Genomic DNA, 26,136 nt, shown 5'->3' with positions numbered 1-26,136 from the left:
ACAGATAAATAGATTTGTTAAAACATCATGAAAATCAACTGTTCGGTAATTGTTTCTATTAAGACTTCTGTATTCAAACTTCCCCTGCACTTTTATTACATGTTTTACTACAGTTCAAAAAATGGCTCTACATATAAAAAAAATATGGCTAATTATAGCTATAATCAAAGTTTCATGAGTCTTGCCACCAGGGGCCAATTTCCTTATTCTATTTAGAGCAAGCTTCACATCTCTTTAAATTCCTAATGAGGTATTCTACGGTGCCTATTTCCCTTTACAACGCCAATTCCAGTCGTTTTTGAACTTTTTTTTACTGACGACATTAATCATCTCATCTCTCTTGGCTTAGTATATGGCGTCTGAAGTTTCACTTTAAATTACATCACCAATTCTGAATTATTCGTGGAGATGAAGGTTAGCAATAACATGGAGAATAGAAATCTCGGGAATAATCCCCAAACCTCGCACGAACCACGGTTGTCAGGCTCTCCCCGTTATCAACCTTCTCCTAAAACTGACGACAAGCGGTAAAGCTGATTTGAGTTTCATCCACCCCCTCCCACTACCCACACTCTGACACAGGCTAACATTTAGTGAAATTACTAAAAAGCAGGCAGTAGGCAGAAGAAAAGGGCTTAGAAGCCTTATAAATGACTCATTCACCAAGCAATGTATTTATTGCACACTTGGCTGTGTGCAGAATGCTGAATATAGTGCTTAGGAGAGAGTTCAGTGGGATAGGTAGACACCATCCTCAAGGAATACACAATCTACCTAATTAAGAGTGCTTGGTGCATAAGTGAAGTCTGACTTGTTCCTCAAAATGGAAAATGCAAAATGGGGATTAAGATTCAATAGTTCCTCAATAGTTCTCCTTTGCCACATTACATTAGACAATTACTAGGAATCGAGCAAACATTTTATAAAATCTCAAGAGCAACCTTGACTGGCTAAAAATTCCATTTAACTAAATACTTCCAAGTAACAATCAGACTCCTAGGAGAGCATACTGCTTCACTTTGTTCTTTCAAACCAGGAAATTGAGGGATTACTATTACTATCAACATTAGAGCTCAATTTGAGTTTAATGGAAAACAATTTCTCACTAAACACACGGGATGCTAACTTCCGAACAAACTGCACGTACTGGTTCAACGTTCAAAGATTCCTCCCTAACCACCATCAACGTTCTTCCTCTGCATAGGAAATACGTTGACTACATTTATAGGAAAATACCACTGGATTTTTTCATGTTTTTTACAAATTAAAACATCAGCAAAGAAATGCAGGTTTTCTACTCTTCTCAATGCAATTACTTTAATTGTTTTCATTATGCTATGCAACCACGCAAATTCTTTCCTTTATATGCTCCTATTTGATCAAAGTTTCTATAAATCTAAATGAATGAAACAGATTTGAGCTTCTATAAATCTCTACAATTCCATACAGGCTTCACTGAGATAAGAGGTACAGTTGGAAATACATGGCCTCTTGCAAATTGAAGGGACTTGCCCAAGGTCGCAGAGCAGCAAGTGACGGAGCCGGGATCAGAACCCAGGTTTGTGCTCTATCCACTAGGCCATGCCGCTTCTCAAGTTCTGCTTTAAGAAAAGGTACTGCTCTCAAATTCAAGAGACTGATGCTATGGATCCAAAAATTATCTTTATTTATATTGATGCTATTGATGCCTGTCTATTTGTTTTTGCTTTGTTTTGTTGTCTGACTCCCCCCTTTCTAGACTGTGAGCCCGTTGTTGGGTAGGGACCATCTCTATTTGGTGCCGAATTGTACTTTCCAAGCGCTTAGTACAGTGCCCTGCACACAGTAAGCGCTCAATAGATACGATTAAATGAATGAACAATCCCAGGGGAAGGGGAGTAGGAACGATGGCGATCCCCCCAAGTCCCTGGGCCGGGCTGAGTGTTGCAGCCCGCCAGACCAACCTCTTGGGTTAAGAGGCCTCACATGGGGCAGGCCAGGGTGGACTACAGCCAGGTAGCCCACCCGGAGACTATGTGGTGCTTGCCAGCGGTTGGGGGCCAACGGGCAGGGAAGGGGCTAGCTCATCCCCAAGAGGCTGAGCTGGGGGGTGAGAACAGCGGCCAGGCTAGGTCGCCTCCTCTCCCTGTACCCGATCCAAGTCCCGCCCCTCCCACTCCCACTTCTAAGCCTTAGTGAGGGCACATCTCCTCCAAGAAGCCTTCCCTGACTAAGCCCACTTCTCCTCTTCTTCCACTCCCTCCTACATCACCCTGACTTGCTGCCGTCATTCATCCTCCCGCCCAGCCCCACAGCACATATGCATATATCCGTAACTTACTTATTGATTCATTAATTTATTTATGCATATTAACATCTGCCTGCCCCTATAGGCTGTGAGCTTGGTGTGGTCAGGAAGTGTGTCTGTTTGTTGTTGTATTGTCCTCTCCCAAGCGCTTAGTTTGGTGCTTTGCAAATAGTAAGTGCTCAATAAATATGACAATGACTGGAGCCCACTGTTGGGTAGGGACTCTCTATATGTTGCCGACTTGCACTTCCCAAGCGCTTAGTACAGTGCTCTGCACACAGTAAGCGCTCAATAAATACGATTGACTGACTGATTGACTGACTGAATGAATGCTCCGCCTCAAATCTGTCTTTGACTGGGCACAGCAATCCATAGTGGGTCACAACCCTCACCGCTCCCTCAGCCAGCCTCACAGCTCTTAGGTACACAGTCGTAATTTATTTATATTAATGTCTGTCTCCCCCTCTAGACTGTAAGCTTGTTCTCTGCAGGAAATGTGTCTACCCACTCTGTTATACTGCTACTTGTACTCTCTCAAGCCCTTAATACAGTGCTCTGCACACAGTAAGCGCCCAATAAATATGACAGATTGACAGTCAGAGCCACATAAAGCTGCTGGGTCCCCTCCGCCCGCTCAGATTAGAGCTGCTGAGACTTAAAATTGCTGGCAATAAACAATGAGAAAAGTTGATACAGAAGGTGTGATTTGCCCTTTTTGATCATTTTGAGGTGGTAATTTCAATACTCGCATGCGATCTTCCCATGTTTCAAGCTCCAGCCTACATGATTTCTCTCAGCAGTATCACGTACCATCTGCGAGGTATCCAATGAAACGATGGTTCTCTTCTCATCCGCAGGGCATGTCAGTGCATATGAAACACTTGTTCCTCCTGCCAAAAACAGGAAATAGAGCGGCTTAGGAGGTTTAAGTGTTTGATTTCAACACTGTTATCCGCACTGAATAGAGGTAATGCCTGGCAATTGAATGAGCAGATGTGACTGAGGGAACGAGTGGCCGCTCCTACTTGGCAAAATATTACGCTGACAGGCATAATGGCAACCCGCTTCCGCCCGCTGTGAACTAAATATATTACAGTGCAGTGACATAATCCATCGGAGTTGATGATGAAGGGACTGGACTCCCCTGGGGAACCTGAATTCCCCAATAAGTTCTCTATTTTTTTATTGTAGTATTTGTTATGAGTTTACTATGTGTCAGGCACTGTTCTAAGCGCTGGGGTAGCTACAAGTTAATTAGGCTGGACACGGATCCCCATCCCACCTGGGATCACAATCTAAGTATGAGGGAGAATGGACAATAAATCCCCACTTTACAGTTGAGGGAACTGCGGCACAGAGGAAGTTAAGTGACATCCCCAAGATGACACAGCAAGCAATTGGCAGCGCCAGGATTAGAATTCAGGTCCTCTGGTCTTCTACCTTTGGTAGCAGCAGATGGGGAAACTCGCGGTAGCTGAGGAGGCAGGGAAGATAAGCACCTCTCCTCAGTTGAGGGACGTGTTAAGAGATGATTTCTCCCTAGCAGTGAAGAATCTCCGAGGCTGGTGACTCTATGGGAGCCTCACTTGCCCTCCGCCCTAAGAGGAGCCCAGGTTTCCCAAACGACTGTAGGAAAGACGCTGGAAGGCTTCCTCAGGGTATTCCTGAGTCTAGGATGTAAAGCTCCCTCCAAGCCCATCCCTATCCAGCCTTTCAGAGATCAGGAAGTAGAGGCTCTCCCAAACTCCAAGTGAAGATGCAAAGACCGCATCTCTTTGTCAAGCTCAGGAAAACTACTTGACATTCCAAAAAGTGATAAATACTACTTTATTTTGCAGCTCCTGATATGAATAAATCATTTCAGGCAATCGTCCAGACATACAATAAACCCTTGCACCTTTCTAAATGTATGAGGCTGTTTTAAGTTATGGCGGGGCTCACAATGGTGTGAAAATGCTCAAGTTGAAAGCAATAAATAAAAAGGGGCAATGAAAAGTTTTGCGTGAGAATTAAATAGGTAGAACACTTACCCCCAAACGGTATGATACAAAGATTGTGTTTACAAGCCAGTTCCACGATTTTAACTACATCGTCATGACATTCTGTGACAAAATGAGCAGAAAATAATGAGTCACTGGTATTTCAATATTTCATTCAAAATAGGATTTTGAATATTCATTCAAAATAGGATCATCCTTGCATGGCTGAATTTACCTCCTTGGACTTCAAGTAAGATGCAGTGCATCTTATTCAGGTGGAGAACAAAGTAAACCAATAGAAAAAGATTGCATTTGGCTCTTTCCCAAATGCACAGTAGTTTCACAATCAAAGAACTGCTAAGTAACTGCTAAGAACTGTTAGACTGTTCTGAGCAGGATCAAGACAAGAATATGCTCACGTTGAGCACAAACCTGTAGAAATGCAACACAAAGACCTTTTTCAGGAGAAACCGAGGTGATGTTTGAGGTCACTTCATATCATTCCATAATCAATTAATAGTTCTCATGTTAAAATTAATGGTAGACTTTTTTCAGGGAAGTTAATTTTTCAGTTGCAGCTTAAATGACCAAAATTAAAATCAATGTTGAATTTTTTCAACCATTTCCTCCTCAAGAAAATTTAACAGTTCTGTTTCCTGTGCAGTAGCATCCTGCACAATACAATTTCATCCTCTTTAGGCATTTTAATTGAGTGAATATGAATATTTTTCAAAACCAATCACAGTACACCAGCAGCGTTAAATATTAAATTTTAAAGCATTAAATATTTGATCTGTGAACATATGGCACATTTCTACATGTACTGACCTACATGGGTATCTAGGTCTCTTTTAAGGTAGCAGAAATAACTAGAGATTCCTCGGGGAATAGTTCACCCAGGAAGGACAGCTTATGAATGAGATATGGAATATTGAAGTTTGCCAGAATATTTGAATATTTGCAAACAATATTCTAATTCGGTCCAGGAAACTCGCCGCAGGCAATTCCAAATAGCATGCAAGAATGGTTGAGGATATCGACATGAGATGAACATCCCTGATGAGATAGAGAAATCTTGGGCTGATTAATGGAAGCTAAGAAAGTACATCAAGTACTGTACATGGTAAACCAAGCCAATCTCTAACATTAGTCTGGACTAGACGACTCGAACTCAGCCCTGCCTTCACCCTGAGAGGATAGAGAACCACTCTGGAGGTGGTCAACCGGTTTTATAAGCCCAACCCAGGTTTAAGCTCCTGGGCCCAGATCCAGTTATGAACTTAAAAATAGATAAAGAAGGCAGTTATTGTAGCCATCATATTGCCTCGTCACTGTGAACTTGTCCTGATACACTTATACGAACACAAAGTATAGCTTTTATTTTGTGTGGGCTGTAAACAGGTGAATGTTTTTCAAATGCCAATTCCTTTCAGAGCTCAGTTTCAGAATAATTAAAATGATTAAAAATGCTTACTTGGCCACAAAACTATATCAGGAATCCGTTCGAACATTCCTTCCCTGAGCACAAATATCTCGTGAAGACAGTGGCCTGAAATGAAAAGGTAGCAGATATAAATTCAATTATTACTACAACCTTTCAAAAGTACAAAGAAATATAGTGTCGCTTACCATGAGCTCTGAATACCCTATCCTCTGCCTCTTGTGAATACGAAATACTAGTTTCTTTAAGATCATCTAGAAAATCTTCTTTTACAATGGAAGGAGGTGCATCACTAGCATTTAAGGATGCCTAAAAAAATAAATAGGAATATCGGTCACTTAACTGAGGGATATTAAGCATGACTGTGTCCAGCTACAAACCACAATGACCCGTGAAACAATAAATATCACATATAACCCACAGAATCTAAAGATCCTTTGCACCCCCTAAGCCCTAAGAGCAGAGGATGGGAATGAACGGAGAACTTGAAACCATGGCTTGTAGCCACAAGTAAAGGCCGATTATTCCATTTGTGGGTTATCTGATTTCTCAACCTCTCCTTCTCCACCCTTCTGCTTGTTCTTTTGAGCAACTCACCCAAGGATGGGAAAGTCAAGCAAAGGGAGATGAAACATACTGATCAGTTTGGCTATTTGCTGACATTTGATAAAAATTTGGCGGAAAGGAGCTGAAGCTAGAGACTTCTGGATTAGTTATCTCTTTTATCCTGTAAAAAAAAATGAGACCAGCTTGTGTGGACAGGGAATGTGCCTATTTACTGTTATATCGTACTCTCCCAAGTGCTTAGTACCATGCTCTGCACACAGTAAGCGCTCAATAAATATGACTGAATGAATGAACTTGAGACAACAGTATGTCAATTTGTGAACAGTTTATTTTTAATTCAATACTGCCACCTAATAAAGAAGATTTTCACATGAATATAGGGAGAAAAAATGGAAAGAAAACACTTTGGCAAAGATTTATAGTATTCAAGCAACTATGCATAAGGACACATTGGCTCTAGATTACTTATTACTTAAGATGCTCCTGTTGAGGATTATTGCCGAGGAGAGGCAACCATGAATGCGGATGACATATGAACTTTATGGTTAATGTGTGGTGTTGGAATCGTGTGTGGGGATGCTGTTTGCTTTAAGTAGAGGCCCCTACTTCTGCTTACTACAACCCCCAAAGTGACACTAAGGTATTAAAAAAGTGTGTGATGGCCTATGAATAATATATATATGTGAGCAATAAAGAGTGTGGGGAAGGGTCTTGGAATGCATCTCTTTACTATCCACTGAAATATTCACCACTAAATTTAATGCCCACAGCGTTGATTGTAATCTGTATCTTAAATACTATCTTCCAAGAGACATTCTTATTAGTCTATCAGACGGTTACATATGAATTTTATAAACTTTAACGATCACCAATATAGAGGAGTCTTGACAAAAGCTTTCCTCTCCAAATACCGATTTTAATATGCAAAGTGGCCTAGACACATTTTTCTTAAAACAACATCGTATTATTTTTGTAGTGTGCGGTGTGATTTTTTTAAAGAATCGAGTTGGAGCTGAGCTACCCAGTGAACTCCCACAGGAAGTTCTGCTTTGAATATTGGGAATTATGAAGCTACAACTATTGATTACCAGAGAATTTCTGGAGACCACAGACCAATCACAAGTATAAGCACTAACTGGCCAAGAACGACACTCATTAGAAGAATAATGCAATAGTCAGTTGGCGGCTATTTACTGAGCACTACAACATACATATAGCTGTGGACAACAGTGGGCCTCTGGATTAAGAGTCTCGATATACGCTCAATAAATGCTGCTGCTTTTGCTATTACTACTACTACTGTTTCTTACACAACACACATTCCTGCCCTCAGGGAACTTAACCGCTACCAGGGGAAGACAGACAAAAATTATTTAGGGAGAGCAAAAGCTGAGGGAAGAACAGGAAGCAGCATGTAAACATTGGATGACGCAGTTAACCAGACAAATATAACAAGGGCATCTGTTAAGTTAAGCACCGTTCTAAGCGCTGGGATCCTGTCTCTATATGTTCCCAACTTGTACTTCCCAAGCGCTTAGTACAGTGCTCTGCACACAGTAAGCGCTCAATAAATATGATTGATTGATTGATACAAGCTAATCGGGTTGGACAGAGTCCCTGTCCCACATGGAGCTCACAGTCTTAATCCTCAGAGACGAGGTAACCAAGGCACAGAGAAGTTAAGTGACTTGCCCAGGGTCACCCAGCAGACGAGTGGCGTAGTCAGGATTAGAACCCAGGTCCTTCTGACTCCCAGGGGCTCTATCGGTATGCATACATGAGTGCTAAGGGCTCAAGTACACAAGTATTATGGGTGCAGTAACAGTGGGAAGTGTAAGAGTGGCTTAGCTTCTTAAATGCAACAGTCAATTAAAAATCACTGTATTTTTTTAACCTATCAAATAATTTTTACAGCACATCCTATTATTCCTAATAAGTTTTTTTTTTTTTAATTGCACATACTCAAGTAATTCTATCCACCCAGAAATGGATTTAAGAGTTAAATCTAATCACTGGTTAGGTCATGAACAACTGCATTAGTCATTTGCTTACTTTAGAGGTAGTTCTATGTTCCAGATTGACGCCGAGGGTGCTTTTTAACCAATCTTTAAAAGTTGGTAAAACCATGCCACTCAGAGGATACCTGAAATATAAAGGCTAGAATATTACATTCTGGAAACCGGGGCCAAGGGAAAAAGTCTTCATTGAAAATTGAATCTCAAACAAAATACCCTTTTGGGACCAGAAACAGAAAAAAAGAATTTTATTATATCCAGGTACTTTAAAGATCATATTCTTTTTTGTAATCGTATTCGTTAATGTCAATAATGCATAATATGGGCTATTTCCATGCTAAATTTAAGAGATTCACTTAGGTGTGCCAAGTTTAGAGGACCAATTAAACACATTTAGTGAATCTATTGCTACTAAAATGGTAAACCTTCAATTCCTAAATTTTTCAAAATGCTAAACAATCAAAAATCCATTTTACTTTCATCTGCATGCAAAACCGGGGGCGGTGGTGAGGGCGAGAGTCCATGTTTTAAAAAGAATAGGAATGTGAAACATTTTCAAAAGTATTAGAATCCTCTCCTTCCCCCATTTCCAAATTTAAATGAGCACTCAAAGAATTTCTATTCCAGCAAAATGTCAATCAAAAATTTGTTGCATGATATAGAGCAAATTACTAAATTCTTGATTTCAAGAGTGAGCACTGTTTTCTATGACAAAATTTTTCCTAAAATCTCATCCTCCTGCTCTCCCACCTTAAAAACAGAACAAGAAAAAAAAAAGCCAAGAGGGAGAGGAAAGAGGGGACAGGAGAAATCCCATCAAAACTATTAAGTAGTATTTTGATAGTACCTTGATACATTTTAATAGCCGAGACAGTCTCTAAACAGCAACAGAATATATTCCAGAAAAATGAATGTAACAGGACACAAGACTCTTAGATTGTGAGCCCCAGGAGAGCAAGGACCATACTTAATTCCCACCTCTGTATTCTTTCCCAGTGCCTAGTACATAGTAAACTCATATTAAGCACTAATAAAACAACTGATATTAAGAACAGACAAGGAGAGTAACTGCAAATCAGCTTCAGTTTCCATAGCTGGGGTGCTTCTGAAAGCACCTTCTAAAGGTTTTTTGATTTCCCTGGAGATTGAATGCCTGGAAAAAAATATTGAGCAACTGGGCACAAGGGAGCTTTTGTGTTTTCAGAAGATGGCATATGAAGAGTTACTTTTAAATGAAGAAATGGAATGGGTGTGCGAGCAGAAGAGGTGGCTGAAGAACGGTAAAGGGGAAAAAGAAATGGAGGTGTTTTCTGGATAACCCAGCTGCTACCAAAAAGGAGCTTTACAGTACATAGCCAATCTATTCCTGTTATGGAAATTCTAGTGAGTGTTTAATATTCTTCCTCCTCGCTTCCACCATTAAAAAAGCATCCAATCAAAATGAAATAACCCCAAGGTTTTAAGATGCATGAATTGTCACTCAATCCCACGGTAACAAGAAAACCTTCCTAGCTCAACTATCCACCCTGGAGGGCCAGGTTTTCTGGGTCAAGTTTGCTTTCCGTTTCTTGAAGCCTCTTACCTGATATCCAAGAAACTACAGCTGCTGAAAGACTACACTGGAATGGTAGGTTTTATTTGTCTAATATTACACTTCATAATGAAATCATCAATCGACAGCATTTATGGAGCACCTATTGCGTGCAATCAATCAGTACGATCAATCTGTCCATCAGCAGAGAGCACTGCACTGAGGGCTTGGAGGAGGAACCACTAAAGCCTCCTCCATAAACCTGGCAAAAATGGGCTAAGAGACGGTTTTCATTGTTAAAGATCATTTCGTCGTAAAAGTTTAGTACAGAATCAATATTTTACCTTCACAGATGTATAAATGGCAGAGTCTTTGAAGATGATGATAATATATCGCTAGGCTCTCTCATTGATGGGAAAGAGAAATTTCTTTAAGAGGAAAAAGCATGAAATTGTCAACAGCTCTTCCCTTCCACTTGAACTGTAGACTAATTTATGTTAATTTTCCCGTCTGCACGATTTAGGAGCCAACAGAACTGCATTCCCTTTTTAGATCTGATCGATTCGCATTGCTCTGTGTGCCCCATGAAAGAACCAATATCTTAATTCCCTGAATACCTTGTTTGGGTTCTAGCCAAGGGACCTGTGGCTTGCCAGAAGCCCTAGCAACACCAAAGAATTGGGAAGTGGCTGAAGCCAAGATGAGATCATTACGGGCTTCGATACGACACGCTCTTTTCTGCTTAAGCAATCCGTCGTGATCTGGGCTAGTAGGGTCTTTTTCCATTAATAAGTCCAGCCTTTAAAATGAATCAAAGATGGTCAGGAAAAGACATCTCAAGAAGAATAAATAAATTGAGGCTGACAAGGACAGAGAGGTTTTACAGGACACTGTACGGAGAGTTAACCCGACCAGGCGCAAACTGGTATCACCAAATGGGAACACCTGTGGTAGAGCTTGGTGTTAAAAAAGAATGAAGGGAGGTCAGTCAAGCACAGTATCTTTTGTAAGTTGATAAAAATGTGTTGCTTGGCTGCAAATTGAGTAAGCTAAGAAACCGAAGTTGACCGTGCAAAATTGCTTTCTGCTCACTGAAGTTCCTTATTCAACATACAGGAATCCTGAATTCACCTGCAACAAAATAAAATTATTCACAGGGCATTAACTAAAAGTGATAATCTCATTTTTGGCACGCCAAACTTGCAGGCGACCTATACTCTGCGGTCAAGGTCTGTGCAACTTGAACAGGACAGTCAGGCAGCCAGCAAAAGAAAGTCAAGAGACACAGAGGGAAAATATATAGGGTTCAACCTCTTCTTGTCCTGGCTTTCCTCCTGTGGCTGGCGACCCAAGTGGCTCATCTGGATGGGAGAGGCAGTCAAGGTTGGAGTTTCTCCTCTGCTCCCCTTCTTCCTCTCCCCACAGTTTGGATGACTGCTCCTACCTGGACGGATGCTCCCCCAACTGACAGTGCATTCGCAAGACGTTAATCACTGATTTACTTTTGTTCTATTCAAAAAGCCCATTAGATGGCTAATAATGTCACAAACAATGCCTTAGTAATTTTCTGCTCCCTCGAAATGTGGCCCAACCAAATACAAATGTCTAATTTACGAGGCCTGCTTGAGACATATTATGAACGCCTAAAGATTAGGATTATAGACCAAGTCGTGTCTTGCACATTAATGATATAACAATCAATGATATTTAGTGAGTGCTTAGTGGACAGAGCACTGTATTAAGCACTAAGGAGAGTAGGCATCATTCACAACCTCAGCCAGCCACGTTGGTTTACAACAGAAATACGAATCACTGACAAAGAACCTCTGCCAATGAACTTACCTTTTTCCAGTCAATTCTGCTTGACCCTTCTTATTGAAGATGAACTTGGAATCGCTATAGCCCCAACCGTTCCACTTCAGAATTTCTTGTCTAATTAAAAAAGGGAGGAAAAATACATTTAAATGAGACCCACGTTCATTCAGCTCAAATTTGAACAAAAGCTGTGTCTGAAATAGAAAGCACTTGAAGAGAAATACAGCACCTTGGCGCAGATAAACATTAAAACACACCTATTCATGGGTAGATCTGTCCTGGAAGAAAGCTAAATTCAGAATCTCCCTCAAGACACTGACTCTGCCTCATAGAAGCAGCACTAAGAATTCACTCATTCATATTTACTGAGCACTTACTGAGTGCAAAGCACTGTACTAAGCGCTTGAGAGGACAGCAGCAATCCCTACCAGGGCCCAGGGGCTAATCACTTTTGCAAGGGCCCCATGTGTCACGTCAGCTAGTCAGTCGTATTTATTAAGTGCTTATTGTGTGCAAAGCACTGTACTAAGTGCTTGGGACAGTACAACACATAAGTACGACATCACCTCACGGGATTAACGACATTACTGGGGAGCTGCAGAGACTCAGATGAAGAGTCCGAAAGAAAGCTCTGCACAATTTTCTAGGATCTAGAGAACCTACTCCACCCTCCCACCCCCCAACCATCGGCAAAAGGCCACAGACGCTGGGACTCTAAGGGGAAAAAAACAACAACAACACAACCCAAAAAGTCATGGATCTGTAGAGAATGCTTTGTCATGCATAGAAAACTGGTTAAAAGGTAGGGAACAAGGAGCGTGAGTGGAGAAGTGTACACGGAATATAAATGCTGAGGTTCCCCGGTGATCAGTGTTGGGATACAGATTTGACATTTCCTACAGTGATCTCGAAGAGGGAGTGCACCGTGAAATGACACTAAACTCTTCCAGTTAGCAAAATGCTGGACCGATGGAGATAAACTGCAGGAAAATCTCATAAAGCTGAGGGAGTGGGCAGGAGAGTGGCAGACGAGCTTCAGTGGAAGCGAGTGCAAGAAAAACGCACCTAGGGAAAAATCATTCAAGTTAAAACCATCAGCTGTGGCTTGGGAAAAGATCTTGAAGAGACTCACTGATTTAGCGTGTGGGGAAGACGTCAACGATAAACAAGATGCTGCTCGTTTGGGGCAGGGAACATATCTGCCAACACTACTGTGCAGATATTTTTTTTAATGATATTTGTCAAGGCTTATTATGTGCCAGACACTGTACTAAGCACTGGCGTAGATACGAGCAAAGGGTTGGACACAGTCCACGGCCCACGTGGGGCTTACGGTCTCAAGTCCCATTTCACAGATGAGGGAACTAGGGACGGAGAAGTGAAGTGACTTGCCCAGGGTCACGCAGCCGATGAGTGGTGGAGCGGGATTGGAACCCAGGTCCTTCTCAGTTCTAGGCCCATGTTCTACTCACTAGGCCACGCTGCTTCACTTAGGACAGTGCTCTGCACACATTGAGCACTCAATTAATACCACTGGTTTACTGACTGATTGAAAAGCAAGCAGTCAAAAGAAATGATGGTTGGAAGGAGTTTAGGTGAAGCCCCAGTCCAGGGGGAAAGAACCCCTTACCAAGGTGGAATGATCATAACTGCAAGCTTGTTATAGGCAGGAAACATGTCTGATCATTTTGTTGTACTATACTCTTCCTAGTGCTCAGTAAGGTGCTTTGCACGTAGTGAGTGCGTATTAATAATAATAATTGTTAAGCACTTACTATGTGCCAGGCACTGTGCTAAGCGTTGAGTCGGATACTAACAAATCAGGTCGGACACAGTCCCTGTCCCACAAAGGCCCTTTGTCTCAATCCCCATTTTACAGATGAGGTAACCTGAGGCCCAGAGAAATGAAGTGCCTTGCCTGAGATCACACAGCAGGCAAGTGGCAGGGCCTGGATTAGGACCCATGACCTTCTAATTCTATCCGCTATGCCACACTGCAATAAATACCACTGACTGATAATACCCGTTTTTACGAAGGACGGTACACCTCCACCTGGATTACTGCAAACCCTTCTGGTCACAATATCTTAAGGACAGAATCAAGTCTGAACTTTCTCTAAGAATCATTTGTTGTCATTGTCAGACCAGGAATCCTGGCTTGGCGACACCCCCTGACCCGACCAACCATGACCCTGCATATTTTCTTTAAAATCTAGCGAATGCTAGGTACAATCTATAGTCCAGAATACGTGAATTACATTATTGGCATTTAAAAATATGAAAACATTTAAATCGTTTAAATATTAAGATTATTTAAACATTTCTTCCAAAATACTAGAACCTGAACGTACAGACAAGTGTTTAGAAACATCAGGACTTGCTACTTGCCACTTACAAACCCCTTCTTCAGCCTTATCAAAAAACATCTTGCCAGAGGTTTTTCTTGAAGCTACGTACCCCTACTTAGACCTATACTTCAAAAGAAAATAAAAAACCATATCTAGTTGTATTAGTTCTTTCCACAATGAACGCACCAGAGGCTTATGAGTTGTGGGTATTTTTGTTGCACTTAAAATGCATTTCAGGTACAACCGTTCCCAAGTCTTACGTTTCTGACCTCTTGAGAAGTTGAGGGGGAAAAAAAAGCAACACTAAAATTTCCCTCCATCAGTAACACAAAATTATTTCTTCCTGACTCTTCAGTGAAGACTAGGGTTGATGATTTTATTCTTCTAACAATACTGCTTTCTATAGCAGTCTCAAACATAGAAAATGGTGACGCATTAAATTTCAGCTAATGGACACAGGGTGGCAATGTTTTTCCATCATAAGCAATGATGTCTATGTATTCAGCACTTCCACACGCATAAATTTTCACAATCCTGTTAGAAAACCTCAAAAAAGGTAGCCTTACTGAGAAAGATAAGATGCATATTTTTATTGATCTTAAAAAAAAATACTCTTCACTCTTCAGCCTCTTATTCCTATGCTTCTGGCCCAGGCTACTTTTCCATGTTTATCATTAACTTCGACAGCCCCCAGACCTTTGCATTTTGCCATCGTTTTGTTAATTTCTGAAATGGAATTTCATCGCTATGGCATGAAGTCGTATTTTTTCTGCCTCCCACAATCTGGCTGCAATGCTGATGAGAAGGGAAAAAAGGGAGGGAAAAAACTTCAGTCTTATATTACTACCTTAAAATACGGTTACTCGGTGTAGCAACTGAACAATTATGTCAAGTAGGGCCTAAAATATAAATCCATGTTAGGTTCATTCATTCATTCACATTTACTGAGTGCTTACTGTGTGCAGAGCACTGTACTAAGCGCTTGGGAAGTACAAGTTGGCAACATATAGAGACGGTCCCTTCCGGAAGAGTCGTGGAGGATCAACTAGTCATTAGTCTGCTATAAAACAAATGGAAATTATTTTAAAGAGGTTTTATCCATTTAAAAAGATGCCATCATCGGCAACATCTTGAGAAAGTTGGGCCCTGGGAATTTTTCTACTCTGCCACATTGTGAATCATATTCTTCTCCGATGCAAACGTAACTCACCCCAGCACTAATGAAAATTCCAGTTCAAGAAAGAGAAATAGGTCTCAGCCCTTCGTTCAACTTGGGTAGAGAACTTGGCCTTCATTTACTTTACTAAACAGTTGGTGGATTTTTTTCCCAAAGTACACCAAGTGTTTAGGTGAGAATAGGTCCGGCTACCCCAGTTTTGAAGAGGGAAAACTGAGCCACAATTCAGGTCCTTGTGCTCTTGGAAAATGGGACAGATTGGCCTAGGATGAGAATACTGAAAAATACCAACTCTATTCTCTACTAAATCAATGGTACTTGAGTGCTTACTGCGTGAACAGCACTGTACTTGGCATTTGAGAGAGTTCAATACAGTTGGTAGACATCAATCCTGCCCACAATACTATTCAATTGTATTTTTTGAGTGCTTACAGCATTGCACTAAACACTTGGGAGAGTACGATATAACAGACATATTCCTTGCCCACAATAAGTTTACAGTCTAGAGGTGGAGAAAGACAGACTTACAGGCAGACATGGCCTTAATTACCCACAGAACGGCAACATGACAAATTACAGAACTCAAAAAGGGTTCAGAGGAGCTTAAATAAAAATGATAGAGAAAATGGAAGAGTGAAACCTAGAAGGAAAAATAAAAGAAATTGAGATCATTCATTCCGGAAGAGAAGCCTAAGAGGTATCTGTAGAATTTTCTTCAAGAATATAAGGTAAGCGACAGTGATTAGACATTCTCCCTCACCACTGGGGATAAAATACATTCGAGGAAATGGTTCCGACTGAAGATGGAGAAATAATGTGTGATTTACATAAACAAAGAGCTTTTTAAATTAGCCATGGCCCACATGAATGACCTGAAGAGTGGGTTGTTCATTTTCTATACAGCTGTTTTTTCAAATTAGAAGGGAATGCTGCCCACTATTGGATTCCATCTATGGGGGTATCACAGGAAGTCAGGCTTTTATTAATTATTTTAATAAACGGTATCTATTAAGCGCTTAATATGTGCGAGGCACTGTACTAAGTGTGGGAGCAAGCACTTAGTGCTTTGCACAAAGTAATCGCTCAATAAATACGACAATGAACGAATGAGTAGATAATCAGATTGGACAGTCCCTCACATGGGGGCTCCCGGTCTTAATTCCCATTTTACAGATGGGGGAATTGGGGCCTAAAGACGTGACTTGCCCAAGGTCACACAGCAGACAAGTGGCAGAGCCGGGATTAGCCCTCAGGTCCTTCTGGATTCCAGGCTCCTGCTCTATCCACTAGCCCCCGCTGCTTCTCCACGCCACACTCGCAAAACTATAACCAGACACATTTTCTGGTCCTTTGACCCGAGGGGGTGAGCAGTTCATCGCTAAGTTGTGTCCGTGGGGACCAGAAGGTGCTGCGGGATGGTAATGCCAGGGGGCCAAGACAGTTCACTTGGGCCCTCCAAGGGAAAATGAGAGACGACACCCTGCTCACAGCAAGTCACACTTTCAAACTGATCTTGCAAGCATGACACTGGCTAGCCCGGAGCCATCCTTGATTGGAATCAATCAATCAATGGCAGTTATTGAGCTCTTACTTACTACAGCACTGTAGTAAGCCCTGGGGAGGGTACAATTTAATAGACTTGGTGGGCGTGTTCCCTGCCCATAATGAGCTTACAGTCTAGAGGGAAGGTCAATAAGTTAAACACTCTGTCTTCTGAATGGAATCGGACTCTGGAAAAGAAGGCCTTGCATTCTATCACAGTGTGACCTCGTGAGAAGAGCGCTGTCCTGGATTCAGAGGACCTGACTCCTTATCCTGGCTCTGCCTCTTGTGTGCTGTGTGACCTTGGGTAAGTCACTTCACTTCTCTGGGCCTACATTTCCTCATCTGTAAAATGGGGATTTGAAATTTGTTCCCCCTTCCCCTTAAACTGGGAGCCCTGAGTGGGACAGGAACTGCACCCAACCCGATTATTCTGCATCAACCCCAGTGCTTCGCACATAAGCACTTAAAAAATGCCAATTATTATTATTATTCTCCTTCTTAGCTGCAATTGATTTGTGTCTGCTTCACTTTGAGGAAACAGTTGTATGCTAACTCTTTTACACTCTCCCAAGTGCTTTGCACAGTGCTCTGCACAAAGTAAGCATCCTCATCATCAATCGTGTTTACTTACTTACTGTGTGCACAGCACTGAACTAAAAACCGGGCAGAGTAAAATACAACAGAGTTGGCATGAAGCAGCAGTGAGAAGCAGCGTGGCTCAGTGGAAAGAGCACGGGCTTTGAAGTCAGAGGTCATGGGTTCGAGTCCCGACTCTGCCACATATCTGCTGTGTGACCTTGGGCAAGTCACTATACTTCTCTGGACCCCAGTTACCTCATCTGTAAAATGGGAATTGGGACTGTGAGCCCCCCCGCTGGACGGGGACTGTGCCCAACCCGATTTGCTTGTATGCACCCCAGCGCTTAGTACAGTGCCTGGCACATAATAAGTGCTTAACAAATACCACAATAATAACAATAAAATGAATACTACTAATTGAGTGAAATGGATTCCAGCGCTCTGTCTGTTCCTCTGTCTTTTAGACTGTGAGCCCACTGTTGGGTAGGGACTGTCTCTATATGTTGCCAATTTGTACTTCCCAAGCACTTAGTACAGTGCTCTGCACATAGTAAGCGCTCAATAAATACGATTGATGATGATGTCTGGCCCAGAAAGAACACCCAGCTCTTTACATTACCAGCTCTTGACCCTACAGAAAACATTAGCTACGAGAGACAGAATGAGAGTAAGTAGTTTATCAAATTTGCACAAAACTGCTCCCGCGTTTCTAAATGTATCGCCTACAACTTGTACAAAAGAACCAATTCAATCAGTAGAACTCTGCATCTAACTTACTGTTTAGCATAAACACCATTGCAGTAATAAGCTTCAGGATAATCAAGTCTGAGTTCGTTCAGATAGAAAAATCATAATTACACCTTAAATTCATTAAAATATTCAATTACAATGCTCCCCCAAAAAAAGGATTTTGAAGCTCCGATCAGCGGCCCAGGTATGCCTCCATTTCCAGAGACCACCTACTCCCCACAGATCTGCCCAATATCTCCCTGGAGAGAGCCACATCTCACCCCCATACCACTTGGTTCAGATGTGCTACTGGTCTCACTGTAAAATAGAGGAATTTCAGAAAGAAGGCAAAACAAAAGGGCAAGACTTCCTGTGGGTGCAAATATTGTCCGATAGGTCAAGCCTGCCTGCAAATTCCAGAGGAAAGAACATTATTCTTTGGATTTTGACTGTGCTTCCAGATTATTTACAATGCAGACTTAGTGTCACCATGAAATATAATTTGCAAGTTCATAAATTTCTTGCCTAGTGAAGATCAGTAAAATTCAAGGAAATGAGTTTTCCACTGGCAGGGATTACAGGGACCATGTGTTTGCTTGTCAGGCTGCCATCCACATTTGGTGGCAATAATAATAATAATAATGATAATAATGGTATTTGCTAAGCGATTACTATGTGCCAAGCACCGTTCTAAGCACTGGGGGGGATACAAAGTGATCAGGTTGTCCCACATGGGGCTCACAGTCTTAACCCCCATTTTACAGATGAGGGAACTGAGGCACAGAGAAGTTAAGTGACTTGCCCCAAAGTCACACAGGTGACAAGTGGCGGAGCGAGGATTAGAACCCATGACCTCAGACTCCCAAGCCCGTGCTCCTTCCACTGAGCTGGGCGCTAACAGCCTCTTTACACAGCTTGTTGACTAACCGAGGTTTGATTTACCCAAATACAAGAGTAGGCTGAATAAAAAGAGAACAAGAAATAGAGCTAAATTTTGAAAGGCTGCAATGTGTAGTCCTTGAAGTTGTTCAAACACTTTAGAATCCCTGGGTCTTGGCAACCTAAAAGAGTATTTTATTGGATTTTTACCATTTGTAACCTTTACTACAAGCCCTGAAGGAATGTTAACTTCTTTGTGTGTGTGTATAAAGTGGTAGATAAGAATGACGAAATTATCTTGCAATAATAAAGCAATATAACAAATGGCATAATTTTGAATTTATTGCCACCATACACATTTAAAACTAGTTAACTACTGCTGCTATTTCCAATCAATTGGACTGATCGAGAACTTACTGTGTACAAAGCACTGTACCAAAGCACTTGGTAGAGTACAGCATAAAGGAGTTGGTAGACATATTATCAATCAATCAATCGTATTTATTGAGCGCTTACTGTGTGCAGAGCACTGTACTAAGCGCTTGGGAAGTACAAGTTGGCAACATATAGAGACAGTCCCTACCCAACAGCGGGCTCACAGTCTAAAACGGGGAGACAGAGAACAAAACCAAACATACTAACAAAATAAAATAAAAATTATAAATATATATATATATATATATAATATAAAATAAACCAGCTGTTCAAAAGGAATTCACAGTCTTGAGGGAGAGTGTTGTGGGGCTGAGGGAGGGTTGAATGAAGGGAGCAAATCGGGGCAATGCAGAAGGGAATGGGAGATGAGGAAATGAGGCCTTAGTCAGGGAAGGCCTCTTGGAGGAGATGAGTCTTGAATAAATTTGAAGTGCAACACACTGCATTAGATATACTGCGGTGTGTGCATCTGAGAGAAATCTAGGTCTAATAATAATAATGGTATTTGTTAAGCGATTACTATGTGCGAAGCACTGGTCTAAGCGCTGGGGGGATACAAGGTGATCAGGTTGTCCCACTTGGGGCTCACAGTCTTAATCCCCATTTTACAGATGAGGTAACTGAGGCCCAGAGAAATTAAGTGACTTAATGGGCCCAAAGTCACACAGCTGACAAGTGGCGGAGCCGGGATTAGAACCCATGACCTCTGACTCCCAAGCCCGGGCTCTTTCCATTGAGTCACGCTCCTTCAATACGCACCTGCTCTTGAGGAATTTGCCCTTTTTCCATATTTGGTCTAATGTTTACTGGAATGGTCCAGGACCATTTAGGATCTCTCCCATCCTTCAAAAAAAAAAAAAAAAAAAAAGAAAGAAAAACCAAAACGGATCCCGATCGATGAGAACTCCAACCAAGATATTCAATGGCCAGTTCCTGCCAGCGAGGAAGTTACTTTCTGGCACGCAGCACGCACTTTGGGAGAAGCTCTTCTTTCCTATACTAATCAACATCATCCTATGGGCCACACAGGGTTGAGTGCCTCCCCAGGCGCTTAACCTACCTGCTCATTGTCAAAGCCAGTCCTCAACAATTCATCTTGAGGATTTTCTCTCCTCCTCCTCCTCTCTCTCCCTCCCTGACTTTTATTTGATCATTTCACTGCTCCTTGGCGTTTCCAACAGGAAGTGTGGAAGAAAGAAAGACGGAAGAAAGATGTTATGAAGCCGCACGGCCTAGTGGAAAGAGCCCGGGACGGGTTCCAATCCTGGCTCTGCCACATGTGGGCTGTGTGACCCTGGACAAGTCACTTGGCTTCTCTGTACCGCAGCCTCTCATCTGCAAAATGGGGATTCGATACCTGTTCTCCCTCCTACTTAGACTGGGAGCCCCATGTGGGACCTGATTATCTAGCCCAGTGCCTAGTACAATGCTTGGCGCATGGGAAGTGCTTAATCAATACCTCAATCATTATCATTATGTTGCCACCTTGTACTTCCCAAGCGCTTAGTACAGTGCTTTGCACACAGTAAGCGCTCAATAAATACGATTGACTGATTAATTGATCGCTATTATGAAATTCAAGCCAAAAAAAGCCACAAAGAGTTACAAATTTTTTTTAAAAACCCTTTGATAGGAAGATTGAAACTAACGGCTAAAGTGGGGCTTTGGGATTCCGTATGGGTTTCATGCATACATGAAAAAACCAAAAAATCTTCATAGGAAGGCAGAGGGGAGTCGGTCAGTCATATTTATTGAGTGCTTACTGTGTGCAGAGCACTGTACTAAGTGCTTGGAAGAGGACAATAGGACAATAAACAGACACAACGAACAGCAAAACCAGAATGCTGTTCCTCAGGCCGGGGTTCGAGACCTCGGTACTCCTATCGCCCTCCATCATCAAGTACCCTTCACTGTAGACTGTCAGGTCCACACTGCAGAGTCGAGAAGTCTTACCATCCTCTGGACTCGACGCTCGTTGTGGGTGGGGAACGTGTCTCCCAACTACTCTCCCAAGCGCTTAGTACAGTGCTCCGCACACGATAAGCGCTCAATATATGCCGTCGATTGTTTGATTACCCAAGTCCCACCTCTCCACAAGAGCGATAACACCTTAAACTGGGCCGCTTAGACATCCAATTGTACCCCCCGACCCCGGACGGAAAGCTCACTGTGAGCAGGAATGGGTCCACCTATTTTACTCTCCCAAGCGCTTAGTACAGTGCGCTGCACACAATAAGGACTCAATAAATACAACTGACTGACTGAAGCTGTGCTTTAGCCCACGGCCCCAGCCAGTCTTTCCCCAGGGGCAGGAGCGACTACAGACTTTTCTGAGGAACAGAAGCTGGAGGTCCCCCCACCCCTCCCCCTCACAACTTTTTCAACTTTGGAGCCCCAGGATTAGCCAGTAAACCATTCGCTGTCTCACGGATTTAACTGTTGCCATTTGCATTTCGGATGCTGAATTGATTGTTTCTGTTTGTCAGGTTGTGAGCTCCCTGAAGACGGGGAATGGGGCCAATTAATTTTCTCTGTCTATCCCGAAGCACTGGGTAGATCACGCTGCACGACGTAGGTGTTCGATAAATAATTTTGTGGCGGCCAAGATCCACGCGATATCCTTCCTAATCACCGTGGATAACCGAGGGTCTGGCGCCGAAGCTTTCGGGTCCGCATGGCTCGGAGGGCTAAGCAATGGACTGTGAATTTGGGAGCTACAAGCTCCGATTTTAATTCTGTGACTGATTTGCTAAGGAATAACAGTATGTACGTCCCCCTGCTGCTAGAGATGCAGTTACTTGTAGTCAATTAGCCGGAAGAACTGGCCCCTCCGCTCTGGTAACCTCAGGTACCCTGAAACTATCCTCTGCTCTTCTATAACACATGCCTGCTTTATGAATTCTGGACAGAATGCTATTAAGGCAATGGAGAATGCTCTTCAGATCGTACATTTAGCATCCATCTAGGTGCCTGAACTGTAACACAAGTTTTCTTAAAGTGGGGTTTGTCCAGAAATCAACCCCATCGCTAAAGGGGAGTGAACTCCATTTTCCTCGAAATACAAACCTTCCCTCTGGAGCAGCTTGGCAGGAGGTGAGATCTAGGTCAAGCTGGGGCAGAGGTCTGGCCTCATTGCTCCGAAAACTCGGCCGGCACGGCTCCGCAGCCTCGCCAAACTAACAGCCGGGGGCCAAGGAACACGCACAGAAAGCGGCTGCATTCTCCGGTTGCCTGGCTCGGAGCCTTCCCAGTGATCTCGTGAGCTGGGGCACGGTCGATCCACGAGCAGCCCGTGAGCAGACCTGTCTTCTCCTCCCTTCCCGGCCCCCCGGAGGAGCGAGGGGAGGGCGGAAGGTGGGCGCGGATCGTTCCAGATCAGCAGGGAGGTCCCCGCACTTGTTTGTCATCAGCTTCGGCTGAGCACGTGCTGGGGAATGGAAAGCAAAGGCAGCAGGGCCCCCAAACTACTGAGGTCCATCATGGAGGGGCCCGAGTCCAATGCTGTTGGGGAATCCCAGGCCTAGGTAGCCCAAAGACTGAGTAGTGGGAGGAGGACGAGGGCGATGAGGAGGAGGAGGAAGAGGAGGACAAGGACGGAAGACCTCCTTCCCATATGCCCAAGGGCATATTATTTATTCTCTCCTGGACACTAAAGGATAATCCAAGCTGCCTTGGTCACAGGAAGAAGCCAGAGGAACCGTATACACCACTGACCTACAGGACCCAGAGGGTTTCTACAACCGTTCAAGCAGGCAACTCTGAACACTGTGGAATCCCTCTACAATCCTGGTTTTCTTTCCCCATCCCAGACTGGCTTCAAATGCCTTCTCCCCTTCCTGGGCCGCTCCTCAAACAGCCCTCCTCAGCTTCCCATGTTGTCCCACTGGCCCCGAACCCCTCAAGGCTGAGCCACCACCACCAAACATCTGGGGAAGAACCAGCCGTGGCCCAACCCGCTGGCTCGGGCTGGATGAGGCGCAGACACAATTCCTCTTTCGAACTTCCTCGAGGCTCTTCCCGCTCGAAGGAGCGAAGTAACAGGAAGGCCCTGAGGCCCTGGCAGAGTCTGCAGTTGAAGCTCCTGCCTACTCCGGACTGCCAGCCTGGAGCACAGAAGAAGCAAGGAATTCAAGTCCGCCGTGGTGCTCGGGATAAATCAGAGTAAAAAGGGGTGGGGGGGGGGTGGGGGAGGGATTGCCTATAGAATGCATGAATGTCTCTTTTTTAACAAATTTTTTGGAAAAAAATCTAGGACGCTAAGACTTGGTTTGGTATTTCTGAAAGCACCTGGGAGGTCTTCCCCGTCTGCAAGCTCATAGTGGGCAGGGAATACATCTACCAACTCTATTACAGTATACTTGCCCAAGCGCTTAATACAGTGCTCTGCACACAGTAAAAGTGCAATACAATTGATTGATTGGAGTTAAGGCTCAAACCAAACAACCGGTGTCCTGTAGGATTCTTGTCCTCCCTGTACATGTTGGTCTGGGAGAAGAAGTCAAAAGCAAGACTAACACACTTTCCGTCTTTGGCTAAATCCATCTCCTACACTTACACTAAGAGGAGTGGACACGTGCTTTAGGATACACAGACCCACACATTCTACTCTGTAATTTACCGGCCTTCGGTCTCATTTCAAACCAAAATATCAAGGAGCCCTTTAGGGAAACAATTCATTTCCAGCCACCGGCTAGAGAAGTCCTGGGCACCAACTCTGGTGGGAGATGGACCGTGGCTTAGCGGCAACAGCACGGGTTTGGGGGTCAGAGGACGAGGGTTCTAATCCCGGCTCCACCACTCGTCGGCTGTGTGACCTTGAGCAAACCACTTAACTTCTCTGCGTCTCAGTTATCTCATCTGTAAAATGAGGATTAAGACTGAGAGTCCCACGTGGGACAACCTGATTAGCTTGTATCTACCCCCGAGCTTAGAACAGGGCTTGGCACATACTAAGCGCTTAAACACCATAATTATTATTATTACAAAAGTGAAAGACCGAGGCTGGTAATTGCAGGACGCTGTGGCACAGAAAGAGTATTCCAAGTGGACTTAATCATGGGTATTTATTGAGTGCTTACAGTGTGCTGAGCATTATACTATGCAGACACCGTAAGCCTGTGGTGGGCAGGGAATGTGTATATTGTACTCTCTTGAGTGCTTCGTAAAGTGCTCTGCCCACAGTAAGTGATCAATAAATATGACTGAATGAATGCATGAAGACCCCCTGACAAGTTCAGCCCAGGCAGGTCAGCCCGTGCCCTCTAGCCTCTAACAGTGCTTAGGGAAATAGCAGTCCCTGAGTACTTTAGAGACGCAGAATACCCGAAAACCGCAGGAGGAATAAGTTGCCCTTTCACTCTGGTGTAAGGCAGGAAGGGAGAACTGTTCCACGTTACAGGAAAATACCGTAATGTTCATTCACTGATAGTTCAGACGGGGCAAGTGGCAACCGAAACACTTTTGAAATATAAATCAAGTCCCAGATAACAAGGTTATCGTTCTATTAAGGGTGGATGGCTGAGGGAAATAACAGCAAGTCTATGCCTAAAGCCAAATTCTAGGAGGGCATAAGCCTTGTTGTTGACTCCTTAGGCACCAAGTACTCATGAGTCACCGATAAAAAGTTTAGAATAATAACGGCAGAGCTCTCAAGCTGACGCTACCAACCTCGTCCTCACGTTGGAAAATAGCTGAGACCATCATCATCACCAATGGTATGGAGTGAGCGCTTGGTATGCGCAGAGCACTCTACAAAGTGCTTGGGGGAGTATAATGTATCGACTGAAAAGCGCAGCCTCTCATCAAACCACACGGAAAGAATTTGAGAAGTTTTAACGTCCCCGGCACTTGGAAAGAAAATCTTTAGGACGGAAAATACAATACCCTCGGCAAATTTCAGTAGGACTACCTGTAAAACTTCAGCTTGGTCATGGGGGATCTGAAAAAGATAGATTGTTAGAGGGAGTTGAGCCGTTACAGGGTGCCGAGCACTGTCACACACCCCTCTGCCACTTGTCTGCTGTGTGACCTTGGGCAAGCCACTTCCTTCTCTGTGCCTCAGTTACCTCATCTGTGAAATGGGGATGAAGACTGAGCCTCACATGGGGCAACCTGATTACCTTATATCTCCCCCAGCGCTTAGAACAGTGCTCGGCACATAGTAAGCACTTAAATACCATAATTATTATTATTATACTTGAGTGCCTACTGTGTGCAGAGCACTATACTAAGCACTTGGGAGAGTACAACAATAGACACACTCCCTGCCCACAACGAGCTTACAGTCTAGAGGGCTGTCTTACGATTGAGTTCACTATGTAAAAATCTAGGTGCTCAGGCGTTTTGAAAGGGTTTGCTTGTTCATATATTTTTTGAAAGGTATCTGTCAAGGGCTCCCTATGTGCCAGGCAGTGTTCTAAGCACTGGGGTAACTAATCCGGTGGACACGGTCCACGTCCCACGTGGGGCTCACAGTCCAAGAAGGAGGGTGAACAGAACTGAGGCAGAGAGAAGTGACGGGTCCAAGGTCACACGGCAAGCAGTTGGCAGAGCTGGGATTAGAACCCAGGTCCTCTGCCTCTCGCGGGCCTGTGCTCTTTCCACTCGGCCCCTGCTGCTTCTCATCGATTGACCGATTGATGGATAGACGATCCCCTCCACTTGCTGTGCATGAGAACCTAAAGATACAGGTGTCTCAGATATAAGACAGTCCTCTCTCCCCTTCGCTTGCCACTTTCCTTTTTATTTCGGGCCGTACCGTAAAGGACTCCACCCCAACCCACCTGAAGGCAACAGAAATCTGGTCAGCG

General features: G+C 43.5%; 1 protein-coding gene across 1 annotated transcript in view; it reads right to left on the bottom strand.

Annotated features, from left to right (window-relative positions):
- Positions 1-26,136, bottom strand: part of AGPS (alkylglycerone phosphate synthase) — a 112,609-nt gene that overhangs the window by 75,959 nt on the left and 10,514 nt on the right. Inside the window, exons 2-7 of the mRNA XM_038750898.1 lie at positions 11,663-11,752; positions 8,327-8,417; positions 5,896-6,016; positions 5,741-5,815; positions 4,318-4,389; positions 3,098-3,177 (exon numbers count right to left, since the gene is read on the bottom strand). Coding sequence (XP_038606826.1) covers positions 3,098-3,177; positions 4,318-4,389; positions 5,741-5,815; positions 5,896-6,016; positions 8,327-8,417; positions 11,663-11,752 — 529 coding nt within the window. The remainder of the gene's footprint in view (positions 1-3,097; positions 3,178-4,317; positions 4,390-5,740; positions 5,816-5,895; positions 6,017-8,326; positions 8,418-11,662; positions 11,753-26,136) is intronic.

This window comes from Tachyglossus aculeatus, chromosome 9, assembly GCF_015852505.1.
Source record: "Tachyglossus aculeatus isolate mTacAcu1 chromosome 9, mTacAcu1.pri, whole genome shotgun sequence".
Classification (NCBI taxonomy): domain Eukaryota; kingdom Metazoa; phylum Chordata; class Mammalia; order Monotremata; family Tachyglossidae; genus Tachyglossus; species Tachyglossus aculeatus.
The sequence above is the reverse complement of the archived record's forward strand: the minus strand, read 5'-3'. Positions and strand labels throughout refer to the sequence as shown.